Below are 18,953 nucleotides of genomic sequence, written 5' to 3'. Positions count from 1 at the left end.
GCTCCATCCCATGGCCAGCTCTAACATGTTAAGATTTCATTACAGGGTCACTGACACATTATGATTAGTTAGAAATATTGGTCCTTACAGTTTGCTGAAAGAAGATGATGATTTCCAGAACGAAGCAGCAATCCAAGATAGCTTTTATCCTGCTGGTGGATCACTTACTGAATGGTGGGACCAGGTTTCTGGCGAGGTAGCAGATTTAGGTGTCCTAAAGAAAAAACACACTTGGCTTTTCTCTGTGGTTTCGAGTGTAGCTTAAAGTTCCTCCTTAACTGGTGTGATCACATTGCACTAAACTCTCTCCTAAAGTTTTTTGCTTTGAGATTGGTAATAATTATTTTGGAGGTAACATTTGAGCAGGCAGGACATCACTTTGTAGAGCATTGGAATTAATAGTGCAATCTGCAAGAAATTAAACTTAATGGTTCACACTCATTTAAAAACAAAAGGAGACGGGGCTCAGGAGAAGTCTGCAAACTTCGTTATCAGTGCTACAAGGATTAATCAGGCGGGTTATGTTTAGAAATATTAGAATATGGAACTGCCACTGGGAACTGCTGCTGCTTCCACTAGTTAGTAATGAAGATACAACATAGGGGACTTGACATTCACATCATTTTCTTGTCACCTGTTTGTTGCACATTTTGTGCAGATTTACAGTTGCGATCTTGACTAAATTTATTCTCTACAAATTTCCCTTGAGGAGTAGGAGCAGTATTACTGCTTGTAGTACATGTTTCAGTGTGCTGTTAAGATGGAGGTTCATTACTTCGGTAAGTACAACGGGGGTGTATTAGGTAAAAAGTCTTCTAAAATGTTTTTCTTGCTTTTTGAACCTTTTAAAAGTTTGCTTTGTTTCTTGTAATAGGAATAACAATAATTGTTTCCTTGGTCTTGTTTCACAATAATAAATGATAATAACTTGTGCTAATTATGAAACACTTGAACAACCTGTTGGGTGCACTGTTAATTATCAAAATGTTGAAATATTAAAGTTTTAACAGAACTAGGTTCTCCCAAGAAGAGCTTCTGTCATTGTTTCACTACAGGGCCCAGTAGCTGCTCTTGTCTTTAGCAGAGAACTTACAGCAGGGTTGTCCCTAATTTCTTTAGTATAATTTTGTCTATTTGTCAGAACCAAACTACTGAATGGAAAAAAACTTCAATAGTTTGGGTTTTTAGGTTCCAATTCATGCTCAAATTGGATGCTTTAAAGTTATCCTTTGAACATTTGCCTGTATCTAGTCAAAATTGGACTGCTCTCTAATGAGGGAAGTGCCCTTTTGGGTTCCATCAATTGGAATGAAAGATGAGACTTTACCACCCTCCCCACTGCTTTTTAAAATGGAAAATGTTGGTGATACACCTGTGCTGTCTCCTCTGAAGTATCAGTGCTTTTTTGTGCTGATACACCCTTTCAGTCTCATTGAAATGAGAAGGGAGATTTGGAAAAAGCACTTAGCTTGTCCACTTGTATTGGTGAAAATTACCAAAATGGAGTTAAACTTTTCCCAAACTTGAAAATTCTGAATTGAACTTCCATGACATTGGAATGGGAGTGGAAATGGCATAGTGGTGGTCTCACTAATAAGCACTGTGATGGTTATAACTGGTGGGGGTGCTTATTGGATTTCATAATTGGGCTTCATGCTAGCCAAGAGCTCCTTCAGGAATCCTGCACATCTGGCACATTCTAACTTTGTAGCCTATTCGGGCTTATTTTCCTGTGTCAGAATACCTTGTAATAACCATCAGAATGCAGCAGTGCAAGCGAGATACCTTTTATCTCCAGTTGATATAATTGCTGCCATTTAACCAGCTGCTAAATCTTTTATGTTCAGAACAGGGGGGAGGAGCAAAGACTATTTCTAATTTACTAAACAAAATCAGTTTAACTCCAGGCCTGAACAATTTGTATGTTTGCTCAGAACTAGCCTTCCTGTTTGGGAGATGGGGAAACTTGCTATCTTAGTGGAGTACAGCTTGATCGTTCAGACAGTTATTGGAGGGGGGAGTGGTAAGCTGTTTGAGGTAAGTTTCCCACTCTTCTAGTTCCGCTCCAGTTGCAGCTTGCTTTGTGCTGTCAGATACTGGATGTGGGTGGGGCATCTTTCTCTGTAGTGGAACCAATGACAGAAGCTGTTCTTTAGAATTTTCAGGATGGCTGTATTCTGCGATCAGAATGAGACAGTCAAGCTGGGCAGAATCCAACGCCAAGAGTAAAGGTAAGGTAATGTTTATTCAATGGGAATGCTTAAGACAGCCAAGCAGCTAATACGAACTCCTATGGTAACAATCGCAGAAGTACCCCATTAGTTTAAATGTAATTTTTAAAGCTGTGTCTCTAATTTTGTAAAGAACTTTGCTGTTTTTTTCCATTAATCTTCTTCAAATGGAATGTTTTGAAATGTAAATGCTAAATATTGTGACTTCTTCTTTTTCCTCTTTCAAATTCTTTAATCTGCTGTTTCCTCTCTTTTTTTCTTTGAAATTTTTATTTTTTTGGTATAATATAAGCATTGTCTTTTATCTCATCACGGGAGATGCTGATTCTATAGAACAGTGCTGAAAAATTGCACTTAAAAGGTTTTGGGAGGAAAGAGACCCCAGGAAACATCTGCTATCTTTACACACCTTCCCTTGGAGACTTTCAGCAGTGCTGTGGGGGTGCGAGAAAATGCTTGCTGCGCTGCGATCATGCTGAGTTACAGCTCGTGAGGAAAAAGGGGGCTTTTTGACTCCCACTACTCAGTGACTCAGTTGTGTATGTTGGATTGAGTACGCGAAAAGACGCCAATAATCTTCTCATTAGTAACTTGCAAACCAACTATGCAGTTGAGGCCAAAACAGTTGATGTAAAGCTATATATAAGTGAGGAAAAATCTGGAATACAGTAGTTCTGTGAATGTGAGCTCCTCACATTTGATCAGGGACTAGTGAGTAAATTTCTCGATGAGCCCTTTCAGAACCTGATGGACATCTGGCTTTAATTCACACTTCGAAAATGAATAAGCAAAACTATATACAGCATGTTTCCTTGGTTCTGGGATACAGAATCAGCCACTTCAGGACAAATGCATTCAACCTCCATTTTTATCTGTTGTTCAGTGCTGGGTTGTAGCTGCTGTTACCTTTGCTGAAGTAGTGCCTTTTTGTTTTTCCTCCCTGCTCACGCTATGCAGAACTCTTATTTGCAAAACCTATTTTAGCCAAGAGGACTTCAACTGACTGTGAAAGGCTTTCCAAATCATTTCTTTGATCTCTCAAATTTTTGACATTTTGTTGTGTTGTGGGCAAAGGTAATTCTCAGCTCTGTATAAAAGTACCAACATCTAATCGTATAAACACCAACGTCTTTGAGCATCTTTGTTGAAAAGCCTTCTTTAGAAAATCGGTGAGGCCTTATTGTAGTATACCTTTTAAACCAAATTTCAGAATCCCTGGAGCCTGCCTGATTAGTACTGCAAGTTTCACTCTCTTCTCGGACTTTGTGAACATATATCGGTTCTGTTTTGTATCTTTAATTTTGTGTGTGTAGTTTTAACTTAGTTTGTGTCAAAGGCTAGACTGTTTGTTAGGTATTAGCCTTTTATAATTATCTTGTATGTTCAGATTGTATGTTTATGCGATGCTCTTGTTGTACAGTGTTTGTGAGATGTTGCCCATTTTAACATGGCACTTTATTGTTTTTAAATAAAAGACTGTTATATCGCAGTTGGTAGTATTTAATATTGCTGATGAATGTTATTTATATATTATACTATACTATGCTGTTGACTAACTCACAACTGGAGGTGGGAATCGGAGGTTCTTTGGGCTGCTCTATCTTTCGGCAGGTGATGTTTGAAATGTGATTCCTGAGGTAAAATATTTTTGTTTTTGGAAGCGGGAGGTGGGTGGTGGGACAGCTTTTTTTTTTTTTTTTTTTTTTTTAATAGTCTGGTGTCGCTTACCTATGTTTTCTGCTTGTTCTTTTCTTTACTATTAAACTGCTGATGTTTATTTTCAGGAATGTTTTGCAAATGTCCTTCTCACTCTTCCCCAGTACAACTGTAGGTACACTGTTCCTTTTTATCAAATAAGCACGTTTGATGCAAAGAAAAAAGGTCTTAATGTCGCATAAAGGAATGTCTTTTAATGTGTTCAAATGTGTATATATATGCAGACTATTTTAAACTTTTTTCTATATGATAAAGCATTTCTTTTAACTAACTGACAGATTTATGTTAAGTTAGAAGACATGAAGAATTAGAAGTTTGTTGCAAGGAATGAGGTTCCAAATTTAAATCCCCCCATAACTGCTAAATTTGACTTTCTGCTTTGCTCTCAACAGGGCTTTGTGTAACAGTACTGTGTGTATTGACCATTTTTTATTTCTAGAAAGAAGATTCCATATAATACAAATTGCTCATTGAAACACAAAGTAGCCCACTCATTTCTAACTTAACATAAGTTGTTGCATGGTGCCTCTGGTACAGTGGGATGTTCATGCGAGTTTGCATTTTTTCCTGTAGGCGTTTGTTGTGAAACATCTCTTGGAATACACACAGCGAAGTGAGTCCAACCTGCAGTACAGCTTGCTGTTAATTTTTGGCATCTTAATGACGGAAATAGTGCGCTCCTGGTCCTTGGCTCTTACCTGGGCTTTAAACTATCGCACTGGGGTCAGACTGCGGGGGGCTATTCTGACAATGGCGTTCAAGAAAATTCTCAAGCTGAAGAATATCAAGGAGAAGTCTCTGGGGGAGGTGAGCTACAGTACCCTGTTGGAAATTACCATAGAAAGAGGATAGTTGTTGATTACCTCCTCCTGAGGCTAACCCTTATGTTGTTTGTGTTTTTCAGCTCATAAACATCTGTTCCACTGATGGGCACAGAATGTTTGAGGCTGCCGCAGTTGGCAGTTTGCTGGCTGGGGGCCCAATCATTGCCATCTTAGGCATGGTTTATAATGTCATTATTCTAGGACCAACAGCCTTCTTGGGATCTGCTGTCTTTATCCTCTTCTACCCAGCAATGGTGAGTAAGCGGCACTCAAACTCTTGTACAAAATAGCCTGGAAATATTCTTGAAATGTGCTTCCTGCTTCACTCCAAGAATATAAGTATTTGTGTACAGAATGGAAGGTGTTGATGGATACTGGGTTAAATCCCTTCAGGCTCCTGCAAGAATTTAGAAGACATTAAAAAGTAAAAGTTCAGAGAAGGGATGTACTTGACTACTCGCTCCCCCTCTTGCTGCCTCTGTATCAGAGGCAGCAAGGGGGTGGGAAAACAGGAGCTGATGCTGCGGGGGAGCTGGCTTAAGAGCTGTATCGACTACATGATTAGTCAGTTACCCACCTCTTAACATCGTTAGTTCAGAGGCAAGAAAATCAAATGATAAAGAGAATTTAGAAATAACAATAGAAGTGACTGATGGAAGGAAATTTTGGTGAGTTGAAAGTAGAAATCGGCAACTAAATCCTGATGTGATACACTTCCAGGCTGGATTTTGTAATTCACTGCATTTGGGATTGAAGGTGAACAATGCAGATTCTCCAGCTTGTTCAGAACATGGTGCCTTACTTCCACAGCAGGCCGGGAAGCCAAGAGCACACCATTCCTGTCCTCCACATCCTCTTTTGGTTTCCGATTAAACTTCAAACCTGTGGTTCTGAGCCTTAAATACATAAGACAGTCTCTCCATCTGTGAACCACAAAGACCTTTCCATTGCTCTGTAACAATGGAGCTGACCTAATTAGGACAAAGTGTTCAGTGCCTAGAGGAGGAAGTGTTATTGTCCAAGTGGGACTGTTTGGGGAAAGAGTGACCAAGAAACTAGACCGGGGAGGGAAATAATTTTTAGAAGGGGGCCACTTCGGAAATTTCTGAAATGGCTCCAGGCCACCCCAGAAGGGGCGGGGCCTTAGGTGGAAGGATGGGTGCTAGTAGGCTTCTTGTGCTTCCCCTGCCCCACACACCCTGATTGGCCTGGGTTGGGAGACCCTGAAAAATCTTCCTCCTTCCTCTCCTGCCCAGCCTCCTAGAGAGAAATGCCAGCTGTTTTAAAACAGTTGGCAGTTCCCTGTAGGCGCTTAGCAGGAAGAGACCTCATGCACTCTCTCTGCCCCCAGCCCCTGATTGGCCTGGGGGCAGGGTAGTGCGCAAAGTATTGACAGAGTGAGATGTCTGAGGACATGGATACCATCCTGCCTTGCATCTGATTAGTAAACTTGCTAATTATATATATTTGGCCACTGTTGTACAGTAGTTTTGCTATAAGATTTGGTGTACTAAAGAAATGGCTCATGCATGTGCAAGGCCCAAGGGATAGAGAATATGTTGGAGAATATTTTATTGCCCTTATATAAATCCATGGCACACCCACATCTTGAATACTGTGTACAGATGTGGTCTCCTGGCATTAGAAAAAGTTCAGAAAAGGGCAGCTAAAATGATTAGGGGTTTGGAACGGGTCCCATAGGAGGAGAAATTAAAGAGAGTAGGACTTCTCAGCTTGGAAAAGAGGAGACTAAGGGGGGATATGATAGAGGTCTATAAAATCATGAGTGTTGTGGAGAAAGTGAATAGGGAAAAGTTATTTACTTGTTCCCATAATATAAGAACTAGGGGCCACAATGAAATTAATGGGCAGCAGGTTTAAAACAAATAAAAGAAAGTTCTTCACACAGCACACAGTCAACCTGTGGAACTCCTTGCTTGAGGAGGTTGTGAAGGCTAGGTTTATAACAGGGTTTAAAAGAGAACTAGATCAATTCGTAGAGGTTAAGTCCCTTAGTGGCTGTTAGCCAGGATGGGTAAAGAATGGTGTCCCTAGTCTCTGTTTCAGAGGGTGGAGATGGATGGCAGGAGAGGCGATGGCTTGATCATTCCCTGTTTGGTTCACTCTCTCTAGGGCACTTGACATTGGCACTGTCGGCAGACAGGACGCTGGGCTGGATGGACCTAAGGCCGTTCCTATGTTACGTTCTTCTGTTCTTGGCCCGGAAGGGAATGAGTTGAGGAGTATGGGATGTAGATGTGTTAGGTACCTTGTATTCTTCTGATGCAAGAGTTTTTTAGTTGTGGTTAGTCTGTATTTGTACTTGAGGGATGTTAAAGAAATCTTGTTCTGTTAAATATTAGTAAAAGCACTGACAGCCTTTCGGAAATTTGAATAAAGCTAACTTGTTTGAGTATAAAACTAGAGAGAGCCTAGCGTTCAGTGCATTTTTTGCTTGCTGAATGGAGTGGGATGCTCTGAAAGGGCATTTCCAGCTCATCACTTTTGTCAAGGATGGTGTTAGTTAGTTATAAAGTCCAGTGTCCTGTCTTCCAACAGTGGCCAGTGCCAGGTGCCCCTGAGGGAATGAACAGAACAGAGAATCATCAAGTGCTCCACCCTCTGTCGCCCATTCCCAGATTCTGACAAGCAGAGGCTAGGGACACCATTCTTATGGACCTGTCCTCCGTGAATTTATCTAGCTCTTTTTTGAACCTTTGTCCTCTTATGGATTAGGGATGTGTTAGGGTGCGTACTCCCCACCGTGCCTCAGTTACCCACCGACTGTCTTCATCTAGCCTATCTCAGGGCAAGCTGCAGTCTGTACGGGCCGCTCATCACCGGCACCAGATGTATCTCTGCTGCCCCGCTTACCTGGGCTGCGTTGCTACCACCCTCCAAGCCCCGGGCCTTGCCCCAGGCCCTACAGCCACGGAGCACGTTAGCCGACACTCCGCTAGCCCTTCCTGGCTGCCCCAATACTGTTCTCCTTCCTGGGAACTTCCTCCATTGCCAGCTCTTCACTGCTCTCCCCTCTCTGAAGCAAACTGTACTTCTTTATATAGCCCCCAGCTGGGCTCTCATTAGCCTTAATGGCCTCAGCTGAGTCTTTGCTTTCAGCCCCTGCTCTGGGCCTGAGTTTTGCCCCTAAAGGGCCAGTGCAGGGCAGGGGCCCTATCACAGGATGTTAAATTTAGATTAATGGGCTAATCAAATAGTCGATGCAATTTGCATTGACTGTCCAATTAGTCAATAAGGGCGCCTCCATCTTTAAAGTAACCCCCCAGGGCTGTTGCTGCACTTCAGAGGCGAAAGTGCTGCGGGGAGAACGGGGCCAGTGGGAGACTCAAGCAGTCCCCCACTGGCCTGACGCTGCCCGCAGCATTTCAAAGCGGCAGCGCTGCTGACCCTGGGCTCCATGCAGGGTTCCCAGCTGACCCCGAGCTCCATGCGGCGTTGCCGCTTTGAAATGTTGCAGGCAGCCTGGCCCGGCTGCACATGGCGTTTCAAAGCAGCAGCACTGCATGGAGCTCAGGGCCTGGTCCCGGGCTCCACACGGTGCTACCACTTTGAAGCACTCCCTGCGTTCTCTCTCCCCCTCCCCCCCCCTTCCCCTTGCTGCCTTTTATAGAGGCAACAGGGGGGGTGGAAGTGACTAGTTGTGCACATCCCTATTACTGATGTCTTTTTGTCAGTCTACTTGCTTTCGTCTAGTTAGGGGAATTAGATGCATTTGCCATTTTTGAGTTGCTGCTAAGATGTGTCTCTCCTTGTTTCAGATGTTTGTATCACGGCTCACAGCTTATTTCAGAAGAAAATGTGTGTCGGTGACTGATGAGCGTGTGCAGAAGATGAATGAAGTTCTTAACTATATTAAATTCATTAAAATGTATGCCTGGGTCAAAGCATTCTCTCAGAATGTTCAAAGTAAGTATAGACACTCTGTAAACACATCACCCAGCCCCATCCTCATGGGCTCTCCCAGCTCATTTCAGTAGCTGCTCCTGCATGTGTCATCCCTCCCTCAGATGTCCTTTCATTTTTGTTAACAATGGGCTGACATGGCGCTCTCTGTTCCAACGTCTCACCTTGCTGTTTGTGGGTTCTCTTTAATGCTTGGGCGTAAAGTGCTTTATTAATGTTGGGCTGGCTTCTACTATGTGCACTAATTTTGACTGACCTAGTACAAATTGGTCAGTTTTGAAATGTAATAAGAGTGATCCAAATTCCAGCCTCACTGAGCTATGTTTCCACTTCGTCCCTCTGTAAAGGAAGCACTTTCTAGAACATGAGTAATGCTGAAGCGGAAGGAGTTCTCTCTTACTCATAGGCTACGTCTACACTGGCATGATTTTCCGGAAATGCTTTTAACTGAAAAGTTTTCTGTTAAAAGCATTTTCGGAAAAATCGCGTCTAGATTGGCAGGACGCTTTTCCGCAAAAGCACTTTTTGCGGAAAAGCGTCCGTGGCCAATCTAGATGCAGTTTTCCACAAAAAAGCCCCGATCGCCATTTTCGCGATCAGAGTTTTTTGCGGAAAACAATACTGTGCTGTTTACACTGGCTCTCTTGCGCAAATGATTTGCACAAGAGGGCTTTTGCCCGAATGGGAGCAGCACAGTATTTCCGCAAGAACACTGACGATCTTACATGAGATCGTCAGTGTTCTTGTGGAAATAGCTAGCAAGTTTTTCCGCAAAATCAGGTGATTTTGCGGAAAAACTTGCCAGTCTAGACACAGCCATACTGTTCCCAATGCATTGATTATACCTGCTGCATTTATATCTGTCTGAATTGTTCCTCAGATGTGCTGGGTTTTTGGTTTTTTGCATTTCTAGAAATCCGAGAGGAAGAACGTAAAATCTTAGAGCGTGCAGGCTACTTCCAGAGTATCACGGTGGGAGTGGCTCCCATTGTTGTGGTTATTGCCAGTGTGGTGACATTCTCTGTCCATATGATCCTTGGTTATGATCTCACAGCAGCTCAGGTAATTGGCTCATCACAGAGTTGGGGATGTTATTTTATAGTATCACTCCTGCAGTAGCTTTCCTTGCTTTAAACTTCCTTGCTTAATCTTTTGTATTCTTAAGTGGGCGCAGTTCAAAATACTCCAGATCTCTTGAGTTTTGGCTGGGCCCCCGGAAGAGAGCATATGATGGATGGCACAGAGTAAAGACAGGTGTTGTACAACCTTCCCATGCACAGGTTGCCCAGTGCTGTTAAGTCCAGGCCAAATTTTCATTTGGGAAGGAGACCCAGTATCTTTGTTGTGCAGGCATGATTTGCACCTGCGTTCTCTTGGAGGGGGGAAACAGGCTTCTGCAAAAAGAAGACTGAGACACTAGACTTTTTTGCTGAAGTTGTGCTGCTGGTTGTAGGAGACCAATTTATCTTCCTTTGGGACGTAAGGCAGAATTTGAATTTGAAGATCTCTAGATGTGAGAGGCTAAAACTGTGACCTTCAGCACTCTCTAGTTCTTCTGTTTGTGCCATTTCCTATGGAACTGTAAACAACTAGGATAAATCTCTCCATTCTAAAACACTGTGAGGTGAGGACCTTACCTTTTCCTGGTGGCGGGTTCAAGTCCCACCTCCTCTGCCCACCTGGGAGTGGCTGGACAACCAGTTCTCTAAAGCTAGGGAGGTGGTGTGGGATCTTGAGTGGAGGACTAGGGGATACGTATTTGCATGTGGAGCGCAGGTTAGGTATGTTGTATTTAAATGGCTCTTGAATTGCATATCTTTCCTTCCCCAATGGAATGGCCTTAAATTGTTACTGTTGATGGGCCTTAATTGTTGGTGACTTGGAATTGTTAGTGGATGCTACAGCCAAACAGTTTTATTTTGTCTGTCCTGTGTTAGGCTTTCACAGTGGTCACAGTCTTCAATTCAATGACTTTTGCTCTCAAAGTAACACCTTTTTCTGTGAAGTCTCTATCAGAGGCGTCGGTGTCTGCTGACCGATTTAAGGTGAGTGGTCTTTTGGCTATATACTTTTATCCTTAAGTGTGGAGCATCTCTTACAGTACATGAATGCAGTTGACTATGCTATGAAACGATTTTAATGCCAAGGCTATTTTGGAGTGGGCTGGAAGTTGTTCTGTGGGTATTGTGTATTTCTTACCCCCTGCAGAAAGGATATAAAACTTCATACTCGGGATTTAAGCCAATCTCATCCTGTTAAGAGTTAAGATGAGACTATCTAGGGGAGCAGGCCATCTTGCATCAGATGACGGCAGGATTTCTTGCATCTTCCTGTGAAGCACTGGTGCTAGACACTGTTGGAAACAAGATACTGGACTAGGTGGACCATGCTTCTTATCTAGTACAGCTGTTCCTATGCTATCTTTTAAGAGCAGCCTCATAGAGGAGAATGGATTATCTCTAGAACTCAGCCGTATATTTCCTCAGTGAAGCCCTGCTTGTGTTACTGGTGCAGAGGGACTTTCCAAGAACTGGGGATACATTTTTATTTGTCATTTTAAAAAAAAGTTTGAGGTATTGATATTCTATTCCATTAGAGCATCTGAAGAGTCATCTTAACATCCAAGGGGTAAGTCTTTAGTGAGCATATCTGTGTCTGTCACTTGGATCACTTTTGGATTTTACTGCCTTGGTTTTTAAATGATTTAAGGTCCTTTGATCACTTCTTTCTCTGCTCCTTGAGACTGGGCCCAAACTAAAATATCTGGACCTATATACTAGGGAAGTAAAATCCTGGTTTAATTGTGAGGTTCACCTGATGTTTAACTGGGTAACTGACTAAAGTGGGATCCAAGCTGTGGACCCCTCCAGTCTGGTTGAAGTTGCCTGCAACAGCGTGGAGGAGCTGGGTGCTGGCTGCCAGCCCCACTCTGGGGCAGAGACTGTCACTGGCTCCTAGCCATCACTGGAGCAGCTCCTTCCTGCGGGATGCTCGGGGTCCCCAGGGAGGGCGGCTGATCTGGACACAGGAGCAGCCCCTGTCCATGGTAGGGCTGGAGCAGCCCCCTGCCTGTCTGACTAGTATCCTGTCACCAACAGTAACCAATAGCAAGCGCTACAGAGGAAGGTACAAGAAAGCCTGTAATGAAGAATAAGGGAATGTGTCATCCTAACATCTGTCAGTTATTGGTGGCCCTGTCACCCATCTGTCCCATGATCTGTGTAGCTCTACATGGCGATGTTTTTTGGCCATACAGTACTACCAATACATGTCTAATTTGCTTAGGTGGTGGTTCTAATCTAAACCTTTGTTATTAGTAAAGGTTTGCAGCTAGAGAGAAGAGCGTAATGGATCTAAAGATAGTGTGTGTATGTGGAGTGGGAATGGAATAGGAGAGAGTAGCGACTGTCTCTTTCCTTGCATATGAAGTACTAGATGATATGGGGTCTTGCTTAGGTTCTTAATTTTTGTTTTTCTTCATTGCAATCATTGCTCTGGGCTGGAGATGAGGGGTTCAGTATGCAGGCTGTCCCAGGGAGAGAGGACTACCCTATTCCTCTCTCATCACATAAGGTTGGGGCCAGGTGAGAAGTGCTTCTCTGTGTCTGCTGAAGCTCCAGCAGGCACAGCTGAGGGAGGGATGCATGTTCCCCAGCTGAGGGACAGACACACTTAAAAGTAGATAGCTTTCCCTTTCTCTACCCCTGGTCCCTGCTATCCCAATGGCTTGTAGCTGTCTCGGTCCCTATCTCTGGCCCCTTGCTGCCCCCTGTTGTCATTATACAGTATAACTGTCCCTGCTTCTCATCCCATATCCCTGCTGCCCTCAAGTGGTCATTATATAGCAGAGTCCTCCCTTTCCATTATGAGAACCGATCCCATACCAGGCTCATCTCATTTTCCTGGCACAACCAAATCCTTACCTTGCTCCAAGTTATAAGAGGAAGCTTCATACCAAATGTGGTGGTCTTAGCTTTTGCCATTTAGGAGGAGTTCTTCAACAGGCGGATAGGCAGACAAACTCTTTCAAATGTATAGTAGAGACATGTAGTTGTCAGGGACAAAGCCTCAGGTTTCTCTGCGCTTTAATACTAATTGCCATGAGGAAAATGCCTAACCTAAAGTGGTGGTTGCTTAGATAGATAGATCTATATACATGTGGCATGAAGAATTATGGGAATAAAATAGAACCTTGTAATCTGTCTAAACTAAATCTAAGGGAGTAGACTTTCAGTTCAGATCACAGAAATACTCCTCCCTCAATCTCGTGTGTGCTCTCTCCAGTGCAGGCTCCCTGGATAAGACAGATCTGTTTGATTTCTTAGATGGTTACACAGTTCTAGGCTTTTAATATCTCGCTGACTTTTCCATACAAGATGGTGTACCCCAAAATCTGCATACTGTGATGTCTGTTAGATGGATGTCATGTATTAAAGGGCATGAAAGAAGCCTGTTCATAAGTACAATCAGACAGTGCAATCTACACTGGAATACTTGGGAAATCCAAAGGCTTGTGAGGCACTTTCTTCATTTGAATCTCATTTTGAATCACCCTAAAATCAGGCTGTCTTAAATTCAAAAATACCAAAGGGAGTGTCTCTTTGTGATGAGGGGAGGGAATGAGGTCATATCACTCAAGATCTTTGATGCTCCTGCACTGACAGATGGGCAGAGAGGGTGGCATGCTGGCTGTCGTATTACCTACAAATACAGATGTAGCTGACTACTTGGCTTTCTAATATGTTTGAGGTTTTCTTGCAGGTGCATGATTCAGAGGGGTGACTCATGAGTAGTAGCGTGAATCATGTTAAAATGGCCATAATTAAAAAGAGCCTGTTCGGTTCAAAATGCAGTTCTATCTAATTGAAAGCTATTTGTTTATCATGTGGGTTTGGTAACTGAACTGTGCTGACGAATCTCTACAGAATCTATTATTGTAGTGATGGATGTGGTGGAAAACTATACAGTGGACGTAACGTTAGTTATTACTGCTACACATTCCCAAGCCTTCACAAATGGGCCAACTTTGTTTCAGATGAATTTTTCCAGTAGAAAGTGTACCTCTTCAGCAAGTGGGTAAAATAAGCCACCCCATCCTCCTAATTATGGGGAATGCCTGTAAGGAGTTGGTGTCCATCTGAGCACTTCTCCTTCATTTTTATGCCCTCTATCATGCCTTTTATCTTAAAATATAAGGCAAGTAACTGCAAATACCTTTAAAAGTACTAACCTCCCTTCTTGCTCCCCCCCTGCATACAAATTAGTGACCCAAATACAATAATTCTGCCAAAGTTTTACTGTATTGAAAGCTTCCACCACATTCAGGAATGCCCAGGCCCTTTAGCAGGCCTGGAGTTAGTTTACACTAATGAGCTACCTTTTGCTCTTCAGCTTCCTCCCACTGTATAGCCTGATGTGTTTTGCTGCGTGAGTGTGCCATAGCCTTGTCCCCCAGTCTTGACCAGATGTCTCATCTTTACACCTCTCTCACAACTCCTATCAGAGTTTGTTTCTAATGGAAGAGGTTCATATGGTAAAGAAAAAACCATCCAGTCCTCACATCGCGATAGAGGTGAAAAATGCTACCTTGGCTTGGGACTTCTCCCACGCCAGTGTCCAGAGCTCACCAAAGCTGACCCCTAAAATGAAAAGAGACAAGAAGGTCACCAAGGGCAAGAAAGAGAAAATGAAGCTACAACATGAGGGACCACAAGCAATGCTGGCTGAGCAGAAGGGACATCTTCTGGTGGACAGTGATGACCATCCTAGCCCTGAGGAGGAGAACAAGAATATCCATCTGGTTAACTTTCGGCTTCAGAGAACCCTGTACAATATCGACCTGGAGATTGAAAAGGTGAGGAGGAAAGTCTATAGCATATTTGCAAGAGCCCCTCCCCTCCCCCTTGCCTGGCACTCCTGTGGGAAGGGCAGTGCTTAATTTGCATTAAATGGAGCAGATTAGCGTTGCGATATCTTTCTAACATGCTGGTGCAGCCTGTGGCAACAGTAAATTCTAGTCTGTAATGCTCCAACTTGATCCAAGCAGTTGTGCCACTTTTATCAACCTGGATCATTGCAAACTGGTCCCCTTAGTTGCTAGAGACAACGTTGTAGAATGCTGGGCTCTGTCATTCCTGCCATGGGCTCAGTAAAGGTTTTGTTTTCAGCATGGTGTTGGTCATGAGCGAGCCATTACATATGCAGAGAACTTAACATGGCCGCAAGGGTCTTCAGCACAAAAGTTATTTTCTTAAGTTGTCTGTAACTTTGCAGGTGCTCACTTAAACTGAGGGACTTGTGCATGGGAAAGAATGGAATGCTGTGGTTTAGCATAGCACAGGTGTTTCGCTGAAACACATGTAGTCCCCTGTTGTACTGCAGTAGAAGGTTACAGAGGAACTTACAGATGCTCTGAGCACCGGAGGTTCCACTTCAAGATGGGTAAAAGTACAATAATGTTGAACAAAAAAAATCAATATGAATCCAGAGTGCATTTAATAAATGGGTTTTTTTATATATTTCTACAGAGCTACTTATAGAAAAACTCAGAAAATCCTTTTGTGTAGTCCCATGGGAGTGCATTTTAAACCCTGTGACTTAGACAACATGACCACATAGTCATAAGGAGTTCTCGGTAACTTTGAAAGAAGACTAAATTGATGTGTGATAGTGTAAAGCTACATTATTGGAAAAGCATACGTACAAGAATCCAGTAGTGTTCTTTTCTAGTACCTGCACCTGACAATTTGTTTAAACCAATACTTTATATTTTTGTTCTCCGGTAATCAGAGTAATTCTGACACATTCATTGGGCATTTGATGTAGGTGTCAGAAGGACTTTCCTTGATAAGCACCATTCAGCACTTTTAAACTGTTGACTGGGACTCATATACGACTAATGCTTAGAGCTGGCAGTTAGTTAGAAAGATTTCTCGGATCCCATCCTTTTTCCAATTTGGAGCCAAGGTAAAATGACTCCCTACTGCCCATTTCCGAGTGTGTTTTCCAGTCTATTGTTAAAAATTCTAAATGATAAGCTTCCAAGCTCTTCCTAGAGAGGCTGTTTCTAAACCAAATCTCTCTCAAGATCAGGAAGGTATCTACTTGATCGCTTACATCTCTCTTCTTCCAGGATTCCTGATTTATGTATTGCATTGAACATCTGTATTCACTCTTCAGTGTTAAACTGGTACCATATTAAGAGAGAGTTATTTTTTTCCTCCCCTCCCACTTAGTTGTCTCTTTGTAAAAGTTTGGCTAAGTTAATTTTTCCTTGTAAGTCAGTTCCTTCAACCCTTTGGTCATTTTAGGACTGATCCAACACTCACTGAAGTTAGCGGAAAGACTCTGTTTGGATCAGGCAGCCCGTCAGGACTCTGTTCAGTCAAGCAATATCTTTCTGGTATTGTGGTGAATTCCGCATTTTACATTTGGTTGTATCAGAGTCCTATGGCGAGGAACTGGTTATCTGTCTGCACACAGAGGAAAGCTTAGTGGCTCAGGGCATCTGCCTTTCATATTCACTCAAATTTTGTTTGCTGATGGAAAGTATTCACCAATTAGAATGAGAGATTGACCAGGTCTAGCCTTCCTCTCATCTAATATACCCATTTCTATTAGCTTTAGTGTTCAATCCCTTTTCTCTGTTTGAGGTACTGCAGATTGTCTAGGTGGGTTGAGTAATGTGTTACCAAAACTCATATTTTTTTTCTGTTTTAGGGGAAACTTGTTGGGATTTGCGGCAGTGTGGGGAGTGGAAAAACCTCCATTATATCAGCCATTTTAGGACACGTAAGAATGTATATTTTTATGGTTTCTCCCTTTTTTTCTTTGCTGGGATCTTCAGCTGTTTAATTCGTCTCACTCCATTTGATTAATCTGACCTATAGTTTCAATTGTACACTGATCAAACAGATAACATTTAGGTTACAGTCTTAAAATGTCTATAATCCATAAGATGAAAGCTTTCTGGGTTGTTCAACAGATTTTCACAAGAACAGCTTCTTCTGCTTTCCTTGGGAATTGCAAGCGCTGAACCATTTGGAAGATCTAGCTACTTCATTTAGGTGCCTTACTGGGCCCTAAGCCCTTGTGGCAATCAATCCATGTATGTGCAGTATTTGAAATTCAAGCTCCCGAGAAGTTCAGAATAAACATATGGCATTTTATGTGGCACCTTCAAAAACAAACACACACTGGATCTTTGAGTTGCATTCTGTGCAGGTTCTGCTTTTTTTCTTGTTCGATGCAGAGGGATTCACACACATGCTCCTGGAGCAGTATAATTTCAGTACCTTCTGTCTTGTCTTCTAGATGACCCTGCTGGAGGGTAGCATTGCAGTGAATGGGACTTTTGCTTACGTACCCCAGCAGGCCTGGATTCTCAATGCTACACTGAGAGACAACATCCTTTTTGGGAAGGACTTTGATGAAGAAAGGTTTGTCAAGTAGAACACTTGGCTGGTTCTGCAAGCTTAGGGATTCTCAGGCCAGCATCAGGAAAACTGGTGCTGGGTGGACTTACACCTCCCTGCCCAAGACACCTGCAGCAGAGGGGGAAGTTCATTATGACAGATGCCAGTCGGTGTTTCTATACCCATCCTCTCTAGGATGGCAGTTTAACTCCCTCTAAAACACTGAGGTCTCCTGGTAGCTGTTGCCGTGGCAAGATGCTGGATTGGTACACTCTGTGGCTTCCTTAGCCATGCTCTCTTCCTACCAAAGCAACATCTGCTCATGCTTTAATGGTCTCTTTGAATGTGGGGAAGGCCACATAACTTTCCACCTCAGGGATCTTCCCAGAGTCTGTGCTTGCATAGCCTCTCAAGTGAATTTGGCTTCTCTTCACTGTGCTTCTCCTAGTGCTTCTGAAATTGATCCCAAAGTATTATCTGCTATTTACTCATGAGGCAGATCAATAGTTCTTGTCTGGGAGGCATTTACCTAGGCAGCTCCTGGCCTGCAGGTTCTTGTGTCAGACTCCCTGCCTTCCATAGTCCCAAGTTGCTCAAAATGGCTTGCTGCTCCATGTGGCTCTCTGCTCCAGGTGTGGGGGAGGAGAGAATTGATTTCCCGGCTACTGTGTACATGTGCGCACACACCTGATTAGAATGCACATGAACACCACATCTCAAAGAACAATACAGGCAGTCCCCGACTTAGTTACGAACGGGGCTCCCCCGGAGGACACGGACTGCGGGACCTCGTGGTCCTGCCGCCCGTGTACTCCGGGGCTTTCTCCGCATCTCCCTGGTCTGCAGACCAGGAAGATGCGGAGCAAAGCCGCGGGGGGGCTCGGGCAGCCCAGGCGCGCCTGGGCTGCTTCGCTGCCGGCTTCCCCGAGGCTTTGCAAAGCCGCGGAGGGGCTCGGGCAGCGAGGCATCCCAGGCGTGCCTGGGCTGCTCCGCTGCTGGCTTTCCCGAGGCTTTGCCCGAGCCCCCCCTCCGTGGCTTCGCAAAGCCTCGGGGAAGCCGGCAGCGGGACAGCCCAGACTCCCCGCGGCTGTCCCGCTGCTGGCGTCCTCAGAGGCTTTGCTCCCCATCTCCCTGGCAGACCAGGGAGACTGGGAGCAAAGCCGCGGAGGACCCAGGTGGCGGGACCGCGGTGCGTCTCGGTCCGCCGCCCGCGTCTTCCTGGTCTGCTGGGGTGGGGGTAGGGGGGTGCAGCTAGTACGCCCCTCCCCCCCCCCAGCAGACTAGGCTTTTCTCCAGACGCCTGTGGCAGAGCAGCTGGGGCGCTGCCGGTTGGTCCCGCAGCGCCGCTCTGGGCGCTACTGGACCAACCCGGCAGCACCCCAGCTGCTCTGCCCCAGGCGTCCTGATTCAGCCGCTGCTGGTCAGTTTCAGCAGCGGCTGAATCAGGACGCCTGGGGCAGAGCACCCCAGCTGCTCTGCCCCAAGCGTCCCCAAGTCAGCTTCTGCTGAAACTGACCAGCGCTGACTACAGGAAGCCCGAGGCAGAGTTGCTCTGCCCCGGGCTTCCTGGAATCAGCTGCTGATCAGTTTCAGCAGCAGCTGACTTGGGGACTCCTGGGGTTCTTAAGTTGATTCTGTATGTAAGTCAGAACTGGCGGTCAGTTTCAGCAGCGGCTGAATCTGGATGCCAGTTCCGACTTACATACAGATTCAACTTAGGGACTGTAGATTTGTTCTTATCTTGTACGTAACCCGCGGACTGCTTGTAGTTATGAGAAAGTGAATGACTGTTTCTTAATTAGCGACAAGGAGTCCTGTAGCACCTTATAGACTAACAGATGTAT

General features: G+C 44.2%; 1 protein-coding gene across 8 annotated transcripts in view; it reads left to right on the top strand.

Moving 5' to 3' along the window:
• ABCC5 (ATP binding cassette subfamily C member 5) overlaps positions 1 to 18,953 on the top strand; it is an 81,386-nt gene that overhangs the window by 30,784 nt on the left and 31,649 nt on the right. The window contains exons 1-9 of one of the 8 annotated variants that reach the window (XM_075938123.2): positions 60 to 2,231; positions 4,521 to 4,754; positions 4,852 to 5,025; positions 8,551 to 8,698; positions 9,609 to 9,757; positions 10,633 to 10,740; positions 14,199 to 14,549; positions 16,415 to 16,486; positions 17,009 to 17,133. In XM_075938123.2, the coding sequence (XP_075794238.2) occupies positions 4,608 to 4,754; positions 4,852 to 5,025; positions 8,551 to 8,698; positions 9,609 to 9,757; positions 10,633 to 10,740; positions 14,199 to 14,549; positions 16,415 to 16,486; positions 17,009 to 17,133 (1,274 nt within the window). In that variant the 5' untranslated portion in view covers positions 60 to 2,231; positions 4,521 to 4,607. Of the gene's footprint in view, positions 1 to 59; positions 4,755 to 4,851; positions 5,026 to 7,018; positions 7,037 to 8,550; positions 8,699 to 9,608; positions 9,758 to 10,632; positions 10,741 to 14,086; positions 14,550 to 16,414; positions 16,487 to 17,008; positions 17,134 to 18,953 lie in introns of those variants that run through there. The other 7 variants (XM_075938122.2, XM_075938121.2, XM_075938124.2 and 4 more) reach the window with 7 other exon arrangements.

This window comes from Pelodiscus sinensis, chromosome 10, assembly GCF_052426305.1.
Source record: "Pelodiscus sinensis isolate ZL-2025 chromosome 10, ASM5242630v1, whole genome shotgun sequence".
In the NCBI taxonomy this organism is placed as follows: Eukaryota; Metazoa; Chordata; order Testudines; family Trionychidae; genus Pelodiscus; species Pelodiscus sinensis.
Note: the sequence above shows the minus strand (reverse complement) of the source record. Positions and strands in the feature narration are given on the sequence as shown.